This window comes from Fringilla coelebs (assembly GCF_963513975.1).
Source record: "Fringilla coelebs genome assembly, chromosome: 12".
Classification (NCBI taxonomy): Eukaryota; Metazoa; Chordata; class Aves; order Passeriformes; family Fringillidae; genus Fringilla; species Fringilla coelebs.
Genome location: NC_140038.1, coordinates 3861854 through 3872911, shown reverse-complemented (window position 1 = coordinate 3872911; position 11058 = coordinate 3861854). Strand labels below are relative to the sequence as shown.

The following is an 11058-nucleotide window of genomic DNA, read 5'->3' as shown; positions in this document are numbered from 1 at the left end:
GCGTGCAGGAAAGCTCTGGAAAACCCAGCTGGAAAATCTCCTCTCCACACCGCTCAGCAGGATCCCTGCTCGGGGTCAGGACAGGGCTGGGGAGAGCTGGGTTTGGTTTGGGCCATCTCCAAAGTCGCACATCCTTTGCTCTTCCATCCCTACCCATCACCTGCGCCCCACACGGACTCCTGAGCCCAAAAATCCTCTCCAGACCTGGCCCTGGCTGCCCCCTCTCCCTGCAGATCCTCTCTCTTCTCCATTAAGGAATATATACTTTTTTGTATGTGCATTAGGGCTCCTTCCACGAGCTTTGGCCCTTCCCCCCGTCCCCACACCCTGCCTGCCTTCTCCCCGTAACCCACAGAGCTGCAGAGAGCTTTCCTCGCCCTAAACACCCAAAAATCCTCTTGAGGACCCCAATTCCAGCTGCAGAGAGCTTTCCTCGCCCTAAATACCCCAAAAACCCCTGGAAGGACCCCAATTCCAGCTGCAGAGAGATTTCCTTGCCCTAAACACCCAAAAATCCCCTGGAAGGACCCCAATTCCAGCTGCAGAGAGCCTTCCTCACCCTAAATACCCCAAAATCCCCTCGAAGGACCCCAATTCCAGCTGCAGAGAGCTTTCCTCATCCTAAACACCCCAAAATCCCCTTCAAAGGACCCCAATTCCAGCTGCAGAGAGCTTTCCTCACCCTAAACACCCAAAGATCCTCTTGACGACCCCAATTCCAGCTGCAGAGAGCTTTCCTTGCCCTAAACACCCAAAAATCCCCTCGAAGGACCCCAATTCCAGCTGCAGAGATCCTTCCTTTCCCTAAATACCCCAAAAACCCCTGGAAGGACCCAAATTCCAGCTGCAGAGAGCCTTCCTTGCCCTAAACACCCCAAAATCCCCTCGAAGGACCCCAATTCCAGCTGCAGAGAGCTTTCCTCACCCTAAACACCCAAAATCCCCTCGAAGGACCCCGATTCCACCTTCTGAGAGTTTTCCTCACCCTAAACACCCCAAAATCCCCTCACAGGACCCCAATTCCAGCTGCAGCATCCGCTGCCTCCCCATTCCCCCGGGTGGCAAAGCTTCCATCCCGAGCAGAGGGGGTTCCGTGAGCCCCCCACAAACCCCTCAGTTCTCTCAGCGCTGCCTGGGGCTAATTACCAGCTCTAATTACGGCCCTTCCCCTCCATCCCCGGGCTTCTCGACCCCTGGCATCCCTCGCCGGCATCTGCGCGCTGCCGGCGCCTCCTCCCCCTCCGCGATCGACTTTATCACCAGGACTATTTTTAGCGCGATGTACAAAGCCATTCCCATCATCGCGCCGTGCCGTTCACCTCTCTCCCTCTCTCTCTCTCTCTCTCTCAGCTCTCTTTTTTTGTGTTTTTTTTAATTTTTTTTTTTTCTTCCGGGCACTCCAGGAATGGAGGGAAGGCTGGGAAGATCCCCCGTGGGAATGCTGCGTGTGTGCGCCGGGGCTGGCGAGCGCCTTTGCTCGGGGCTCGCTCTCCACCAGCGGCACGGAGCGGCACATGCTCGCCCCATGTGCCTGTTTACATGCTCTGTATGTCTGTCCGGCCGCATTTGTGTCACGGCTCGGGTGCAGACACCGCCGCCGCCCCCAGCACCTCCCTCCTCTTCCTCACCTCGCACAGCTCCCCCTCCTCCCGGCGGGAATGGCAGCAGCCCGGCTCTCTGCTGCTGGGAGCTGCTTCTCCTCCTCCTCTGCCCAAGCACTCAGGGCACCCCAAAACTTCTCTGTCCCTTGGGGAGGGGCTGTGTGTCCCGTGGGACAGGACAGTTCCCAGCCCAAAGCCCCATCCCTTGGGACCAGGGCTCTGTCCTGTGTGACCATTCCCACCCCAATCCCCATCCCTGGGGACAGATGTTCTGGATCACAGGATCATTCCCACCCCAAATCCTCACCCCTTAGGATGGTGGCTCTTTGTCTGCTATGACCATTCCCACCTCAAATCCCCACCAGACATCCCCTGGAACCAGGGCTCTGTGTCCTGTGTGACCATTCCCACCCCAAATCCCCCCATCCCTTGGAATGGATATTCTGGATGAGCAGGACCATTCCCACCCCAATCCCCATCCCTTGGGATGGCTGTTCTGGATGACAGGATCATTCCCACCCCAAACCCCCATCCCCTAGGACCAGGGCTCTGTCCTGTGTGACCAATCCCACCCCAAATCCCCCCTTCCCTTGGGATGATGGCTCTTTATCTATGACCATTCCTACCCCAAATTCCCATCTTTTGGGATGATGATAGGACCATTCCCACCCCACATCCCAATCCCTGGGGACAGATGTTCTGGATGAGAGGACCATTCCCACCCCAATCCCCATCCCTTGGGATGGCTGTTCTGGATGACAGGACCATTCCCACCCCAAACCCCACCATGGTGACTCTGGGCAGCCCTGTTCTCAGTGACACAAAGATGAGAACAGGGAATTCCTGAGGGAATTGTGAGGACACCCCAGCAGCATCCCCACTCCTGGCTTCCCTTCCCAGCAGCACTCAGCTGCTTCCATGACAAGCTGAGCTGCAGTCCCTCTTCCTCAGCCAAGGCAAATTCCAGCTTTGTGGAGTTCGAGTAAATGCCAGAAATCATTTCATTTGCTAATTTTACCACACCCTAATCCTAAAGTTTCTTTATTCCGTCTGTCAGTGACAGGGCAGCACTTCGATCCCTCTGAAGGATGGGATCCCGCTGAAGGAATGCTTTTCTCAAGACCTTCAGGATATTTCCTGCCAGCTGGTGGTCCCTAAGAGCAGCGGGACTCTCCGGATTGATGTCCCCGTGCCCGAGGGGCACAGCAGGGTGTCCCTGTCCCCATCCCAGGTGGCGAGAGCCAAGGTGACTCTGCCCTGCGCCCGGGGTCAGAGCCGAGCGCGGCGGTTCCTGAGGTGGCGGTGCCTGTCCCCATCAGCACAAGTGACAATCAGCTGCCAAGTGCCGGCGTGACTTCCCCGGCAGCGGCAGCAGCAGCAGCAGCAGTGGGCTGCCTGCTCGCTTTGGAAACGCCTTCTCACTTCCCTCCCGTGGCGGCTCCGGAGCGCACACGAGCGGCTTTCCAGGATTCCCTCCCTACTCCTGTGGGGTCTCCAAAGGTTAAAAACGCTCCCTGGATTTCAGGCTGACAAGGATCGGGCTTTCTGATGGCCTTATTGCCATGGCCCTGCAGCTCGAGGTCACCGAGCCTTCCCCTCCCCTCAACCATCCACGGGACCATTCAGGGACCTCTGGAGCATCCTCTGGAGCATCCTCCGGAGCCCGGGCTGTGGTAACTGTGCCTTTGGAGCCAGTTACCTGGAAAGAAGAGCTGGAATGATCCCTCTCAGCATGGCAGAGGGAGCCACTTGCTTCCAATTTAAATCAGGTGTCAACGCTGAGAGAGGATCCTCTTAACTTCCACCGTCTTGTCTGAGGCTGCGGCGGGGGGACGTCTCATCTCCCTGCCGTCTAATCCGCCGAGATGTGTGATATAGCATAAGCTAATATAATAGGTCATGCAAGGATTTACATCTCATTACGGCAGGTTAGAGTCCTGGCAGGAAGGATGACTCATCCTCACTTGAATATATTTCAGGGATGAGGAACGGTTCAGCCGCCCGAGGAAAGGCAAATGGGGAAATCAAGCACCTCGGAGCATCATTTCCCAGCTCGCTGCACCCTCTGATCGTCCCCCCGGCTCTGCCTCCAGGTGGGACACCGGCCTCTCCAGGAAAAGCTGAGGGGATGGGAGAGCTGCAAAACCTCTCTGGGGGTCTTTGCCTTTTGCTCCATCCCTGTAAAACCTCCATCCCCGGGCTGCAAGAGGCTGCAGAGCCCGAGCTGAGCGAGCATCCCCGCCACGAGGGGCGGGATCCGAGGCGCTGCCCGGCTTGTTTTCACCTACTTGCCTTGGCCCGGCGGTTCTGCTCGTCAGGAGCTGTTTGCTCTTAGTTCCTCAGACAGGGAGGCTCCGTGGGAGCTGACCCATCCAACCCAGCTGGAAAAAATCGGTCCTGACTTCCAGTCTCTTATTGTTAATGGATGCTCGCAGCGAAATCCGGAGTGAGCGGAGCTCCCAGGAGCAGCCACGTCTGAAATCTGCTCTGAGCCCACGCCAGGCTCGGGCCAGCACCCAGGGACACGACCAGAGGTGCTGGTCCTTCTCCCTGCCCCTCTTTCCAGCCAGACTGACAGCCAGGACGTGACCACGCCGCTGGCAATGCGACATCTGCGGGGTGCCCGGGGCTCCCAGCCGATTTCTCAGCAGGCTGTGCCAGCTCATTGTGGGTTAAAATTAATTTTCCATGGGTTCTTCATGGGAAAGCGCTGAGGAGGGCCTGCAGATCGGTGTGAAAAGCAAAAATCATCATTTCAAAAAGCTGTTAAGGCTCCTGAGCTGCCAGCTCGGGGTGAGCAGCGGGAGCAGGGGCACCTGCGTGGTGGGGGATGCTGCGGGGGACGCTGGAGTTGTGCCAAAGGGAGGGAGCTCCCTCGTCCCAGCATCAGTCTGCACATTTGGGTGGACTCCAGGGAACTGCTGGCATCAATCAGGGGGGCTCTGCTCTGCCAGGAGAGCCCTCACCAGGACAAATCCCCTGTTGTCACCTCCAAGAGCATGTCCCAATCCCTAAGAGCAGCACACTGCCAAGCAGCCGGCCGGATTATTATCCTAGAAAAATGCGTTATTTTTTAGTCTGTTTTCAACTTAAGACATAATTTTACCTTGGGTGGGGGGATGGGAGGAGATGGGCTGATTCCCCCTCCCTCTGTCACTTTGTTCTGTCGCTTCACAGCTGTTCCATCATTTTAATCTGCAGAGATTGTCCTTATATTTCGGGAATGAAATGATTTCCCACAAGCCGGGATTGGGGTTTGGATCCGCGCTCATTTTTCAGGAGCAGAGAAGAAAAAAGAGAGAAATGTCTGTTAAAGCCAGGCTGGCCATCTGGAAGGGAGGTGCGTTGCTGATGCCATTAATTGCTCACTCCCCAAGGCCTGGAAGGAGGCTGCAGTCAAAGGGAAGAGCAGGAGTGGGAGTGGGGCTGGAGAGAGCCAGGGAATGATGCAACACAATCAATGCCTGCTCCGTCCTCCTCATTCAGGTGATCAATGAACGCCCTCGTGCCTGTGTTCTGGGGGCTGAGAGCAGCTTCAGTATTCATTAATATCATAAAATCATGGGATCACACGATCCCAGAATGGCTAGAGTCTGAAGGCACCATAAAGCTCTTCCAAGCTCCAACCCCTGCCACGGGCAGGGACACCTTCCACTGCCCCAGGTTGCTCCAAGCCCTGCCCAGCCTGGCCTTAGACACTTCCAGAGATGAGAATATATCCAGGATATCATCCTAGGATAAAGGGGAGGGAACTTTTAGGCACCAGCCCTTGGATGGATGAGCAAACAGCAGTTGTGGCTGGTGCTGGTACATACGGCTTGTTCCGAGTGTCAAGCCCAGCTTTTGCTCCTGCCAGACCCCAAGGATGGGAAACAGAGCGGGAGAAAGGGCGCTGAGCTGGGTTTGCTCCTCGGTGGGATGGAGCAGCCGGCAATCACGGAGGGAAGCGTGTTCGGGGGGCTCCCCGCAGCCCCACCGTGCCTCCATCCACCCCGGTGTCCCCGGGGAGCTCTGGGGCTCCTTCTTCTTCCCGCGGGGGTGGCGTCACTCGCGGTGCCCCGGGGCGGGTCGGGACGGCGGCGGCTCCGCCCGGCGGAGGGCGGCGGGGCCGGGGGGAGGCGGCGGGGCCGGGTGGGAGGCGGTGCCGCCGCCGCCGTGCGGGGACACACACACCGGAGCTGTGCGAGCCCCGGTGCTGCAGCGCCCGCTCCGCTCCGCTGCCGGCCGGGACCGCTCCGCCATGGGCGGCCGGGCGGCGCGGCCCCGCTGACCCCGCACACTCCGACATCCCGGCATCCCGGACTCCGGCACCCCGGCAACCCGGTACTCCGGCACCCCGGCATCCCGGCATCCCGGTACTCCCGGCATCCCGGTACTCCAGGCATCCCGGCAGTTCGGCGCTCCGGCATCCCGGCAACTCCGCTCTGCTGACCCCGACTCACCTGGTGCTCCGGACTCCGCCGTCCCGGGAACTCACCTTACTCCGTTGAGCCCGGTTCCTCCATCTCTCAGCGCTCCGGCATCCCGGGAACTCCGTGCTCCACGGCGCCGGGAACTCCGCTGCTCTGACCGCTGGTCCCGGCTCCTCGGGAATTCGGTACTCTGTCATCCCGGGAATTCATCTCCGCTGACCCCATCTCCTCCATAACCCCGTGCCCCAGCTCCCCGGGAACCCATCTCCCCGTCCCTGGCTCCTCCACCACCCCGGGCATTCCGCTCTCCGTCATCCCGGGAATTCATCCGCGCTGAGCCCCTCTCCCCCGTGACCCCGGGGACTCAGCTCTGCTGACCCCGGCTTCCATCACTCGGTATTTCGCCTCCCCCAGGGGAAATTCAGCTCTGCTGATCCCGGCTCCTCAGGAATTCGGTACTGTGTGAGCTTGGCTCTGCTGATCCCGCATCCTCCATAACCCCGTCTCCCCGCTCGCCGCGAACTCGGCTCCGCTGACCGCGGCTCCTCCCCGGGAGCTCATCTCCCCTGACCTCACCTCCTCCTAACCCGGTGCCCCCGCTTCCCAGGAGCTCAGCTCCTCTCACCCCGGCTCTTCCACCGCCCTGTGTCCCAACTCCCCGGGCTCTCAGCGCTCCAGCTGCCCCGGAGCTCATCCCGGTGTCCCAACTCCCCGGGCCCTCAGCGCTCCAGCTGCCCCGGAGCTCATCCCGGTGTCCCCAGCTGCTCCCTAACCAGGCTCTCCGCCTCTCCAGGAGCTCCCATCCACAGCATCCCGCTGATTCCCTGTCCCGGCACCCCAGCACCGACCATTTCTCGGCTCATCCTTAGCCCCGTTCCTCCGGCGGTCCCCATATCCCACCCCCCACCCTGCCCGGAGCCCCCCGGTGACCCCGGCTGTCCCGGCTGCAGAACCGCGCTGCCCCCCGGCCCCCGGGCCCCCCGAAGGTGCGGCCATGGCGTTCATGGTGAAGAGCATGGTGGGGGGACAGCTGAAGAACCTCACGGGCGGCCTGGGCGGCGAGGAGAAGAGCGAGGGCGAGAAGTCTCCGGCCGAGGCGCAGGGCATGACCCGCGAGGAGTACGAGGAGTACCAGCGGCAGCTGGTGGAGGAGAAGTGAGTGCGGGCGGCACCGGCACCGGCACCGGCCTGGGCTGAGCCCGGGGTCCCTGCGGGAAGGGAGTGCTCCGGCTGCAGCCCCACATCCCGTGCATGGGAGATGGGGGGAGCCGGCGCTGGGGACAGCAGGACCGTGAGGGGGTTTGATGAGCCCCCTAATCCCTTAATCCGCTTCCTCGCCCGGGAGATGGGATTGTTTTCTCCTTCCAGGCCGGGCTGGGGGGAGGAAATTGTGGAGAAACGGGACTTTTCAGAGAAAATGGGGGGTGCTGATGTTGGGGGGGGAGAGCAAACCCCGGGATGGGGGGCGCGGGCTGTTGGTGAGTGCCCCGTGTGTTTCGCAGGATGGAGAGGGATGCCCAGTTTGCTCAGCGCAAGGCGGAGAGAGCCACGGTCAGGTCGCACTTCCGAGACAAGTACAGGCTGCCCAAGGTACGGCCGCACTGGGACGGGGCCACGGGGGGAGCCCAGCTCCAGATGGAGCTCTGCAGTGAGGGGAAGGGACACAGACCCCCTTGGTTGGCTGGGGTTTGAGCCTCAAAGCCCAGACACAAATAAATTCCCCTCAAAACCATCCTTCTCCCCAAACTTTGGCCCCTTGCCTTCCCCCCCGAGCACCACAGCCCACCAGCCCGAGACAGTGGGACTCACAGCTTTGCTGGATCCCCCTCTCCCTGGTTTTTACCCCCTAAATCCAGCTGGGTGAGGGAAAACCACCTTCCCCCCAGACTCCCTGGGGCCGGGAGTGCAGCCAGGGCTGCACCTTCCTGGCTGGATTAGCCAGCTCAGCTCCTCTCCCCGGATTATTTGGCGAACGTCTCCCACCTAAACTCCGATTTTGGAATTTCCGCACGATGAACCATTCACTGAAAACAATTTAATCAAGGGATAATTCAGCCTCTCTTGGAATTGCCACAAGCTCTTCTGCCTCCAAACCCACCCTTTATTCAGGAAGAGTTGCTCCGTGGTGAATACCCCAAATTGGAGCCGGGCTAATATTAGTTCCGAAGGGTCAGCTAAGCCAAGTGAGATTGCTCTGATTGTTTGGCGTTGTTCAGCCGGCCTGGATTCACCCCCCCTGCTTCCCACCCCCTTTTATATCCAGGAAATAAACAGCCGGAGAATTTCTTTTACCCCCTGCCAAAAGCCAGAAAAGGCAGAAAAAGAAGAGATGGAGATTTTTTTTTTCTTTTAATTCTCCAGGGGAAACTGGGATTTGTTTGGATCTGGCCCCACCATCCTTTCACTTCTCGTGCTTGAGATGCCCCTTCTCATCCTTTGACAAGTTTCTTCTGCTCATTACTGATCCCACTTGGCAGCCGGGCTGCCTCATCCCGAGTCTCCCCGTGGCTCCGGGCTCCGAGCTGATCCCGACCGCCGCTGGGAGCAGTCGTTAAGCATAAGCCCAGCTTAATTAGGTGCCTAACCCCCCGCAGTGCGAGCTGGAAACCAGTCTGTACTGGTGCTGCGCTGCGTGGGTTTCCATCGCTGTGGGTGCCCAGGCTCTCCTCAGGCTGCATCAGCATCCCACCCCCGCCCCCAGGGACCTCCCCACATGGTCCTTGAAGCGGGAAGACAGCCCAAAGCCCCTCCTGCGATGCTTCCAGAAGCCCCCTTCCCGCTGTGCCAGCCCCCTCCTGACTCTCTCCCGGCCCCTTCCAGAACGAGACGGATGACAACCAGATCCAGCTGGTGGGAGGTGACGTGGAGCTGCCCAAGGAGCTGGCCAAGATGATCGAGCAGGACAACGAGGAGGAGGAGGAGAAGAACTCGGTGATCGGCCAGCTCAGCAACATCCAGAACCTGGACCTTGATTCCTTGAAGGACAAAGCCTCGGCCACGCTAGAGGACCTGAAGCAATCGGCGGAGAAGTGCTCCGTGATGTGACGGGGCTGAGCAGGGAGGGGACGCGGCGCAGGCTCTGGCGGGGGCTGCTGCCTGCAGCGGGGACCCCAGCCACGTTGTCACCCTTGCCGTGTGTCACTCGGCTCCTCCTGACCCAGATGTCCCTGGTGTGTGGCTTTCGTTTCGTTCTCCGGGCTGAGGTTAGAGCCAGGAGCCAGCATGTCCCCCCCGTACCCCAAGGCTTCCCCCCGTGCCCGGGCAGGGGTGTCCGCAGCCAGAGCCGGGGAGGTGGCAGGGAAGGGACCTTGGAGAGTGACTGTCCTTGCAGTGTGGCTGTCCTTGCAGTGTCACCGTCCTTGCAGTGTCACTGACCTTGCAGCGGTGGCCCCACGCTGCGGCTCTGCCTCCACGCTCCCTCTCAGCCTCCCAGCAGCGAGCGGGAGGCTCCGATTTGCCTCGCAAGGACGAGGCAGGGTGTGGAGCACCCCCCTCCCCGCGTCCCCTCCCCATCACCCGAGAAACCCCATCCCATCCCCGCCAGGAACACCAACCCCCGTGCCCTTGAGGGAGCCGGCCGGGAAGGACCTGCCATACGATCCCTGTGGGAAGGGGGGTGCTGAAGCCTGAATTGACACCGGAGAGGAACAAAAGCCCTCCCCGGTGCTGAGCTGAGCCCGCAGCAGCCCTTCCCCGGAGCAGCGGCGTCCCTCTGCTGGGATGGGATCCTGTCCTTGCTCCTTCCAGGAGGAGAACAAAGCCATGAGGGAATGTCTTCCCCGTCCTCCCGCTCGTCGTGCTGTAGTCGTGCCGTGCTCGGTTGAGTGTCCCTCACCTCCTGTGCTGTCCCCGTGCCATGGTACTGTTATACCGGTGGAATAAATACCAGGAGATGTCTATGCATTTACTTTTCTCCCCGAGCTTTGTTTTCCTGGGCAAATTTTCCTATTTTCTTGCTTTTGGGGGAAAAATTTTTCCTGCTTTCCTGGCAGCAGAATCCCAAAGAAATCTCCTCTCCTGGTTGAACTCCCATTTGGGAACAAGGGGATGCTAGGAGCAGCTCGTCGGCAGCAGTCAGGTTTAAAGCACACAAAATTCCCGTTTTTCTGCAGGTTTTTTTTGGGCTATTTTAATACAAAACCTTCAGAACACTCAGTCTCAGGGGCACTGCAGGATGCCCAGCGCTCTGCTCCAAGCAAGGACACGCTGCAGGGATGAGCCCGAGTTCGTGCAGGTGTGACTCCCAGCCCTGGCGGCATCCCGGCAGGCAGGGGGCTCCTGTGGCGAGGCTTCCTGGAAAAACTTGGCATGGGCTGGGAATTTATCGCTCCAGATCCCGGGGGAGCTGATGAGCTGCGGTTTGGTTTTGCAAGGAGGGATGGGTCATCCAGGAAAACACAGGAGAGGGTGCTGGGAAACTGAAATTACTATTATTATTATTATTATTATTATTATTATTATTATTATTATTATTATTATTATTATTATTATTATTATTACTGCTGCTGCTGCTGCTGCTGCACCAAGAGATTCCTTTCTGCTCCCAGATACCCAGCCCAGTGCTGGGAGCCGGGGAGCAGCGAGAGGGGAGATTGGCAGGAGCAGCTTCAGCTCTGGAAGGAGATCATACCTGATGAGGATCAGCCCGAGCTGATCTAATCCCCCAGCAGGAAAGGGATAGCAGGGAGCGGGCACAGCCCCAGCCCAGCCCTCGCTGCTTAAATCCCAGCCCCAAGGCTCATCCTGCGGGAGAGAGTGGGATCCCAACCGGAGCGGGGAGCCACGGGGATGGGATGGAGCTGGGAGAGGTCGGGATGGAGAGAGAGGAGGCTGGGATGGAGGGAGGAGAGGCTGGGATGGAGGGAGGAGAGGCTGGGATGGAGGGAGGAGAGGCTGGGATAGAGAGAGAAGAGGCTGGGATGGAGGGAGGAGAGGCTGGGACAGAGGTGAGAGGTGGGGATGGGGGTAGGAGAGGCTGGATGGAGGGAGGAGAGGCTGGGATGGAAGAAGAACAGGTCGGGATGGGGGGAGAAGAGGCTGGGATG

General features: G+C 59.6%; 1 protein-coding gene across 1 annotated transcript; it reads left to right on the top strand.

Annotated features, from left to right (window-relative positions):
- Positions 1–7007: 7007 nt before the first annotated feature.
- CPLX3 (complexin 3) lies at positions 7008–9058 on the top strand (the record flags this gene model as incomplete). Its single annotated transcript, XM_084213638.1, has 3 exons — positions 7008–7168; positions 7516–7603; positions 8834–9058. 3 exons carry the CDS (start codon positions 7008–7010, stop codon positions 9056–9058), a joined length of 474 nt encoding a protein of 157 aa, XP_084069764.1.
- Between the last annotated feature and the right edge of the window lie 2000 nt (positions 9059–11058).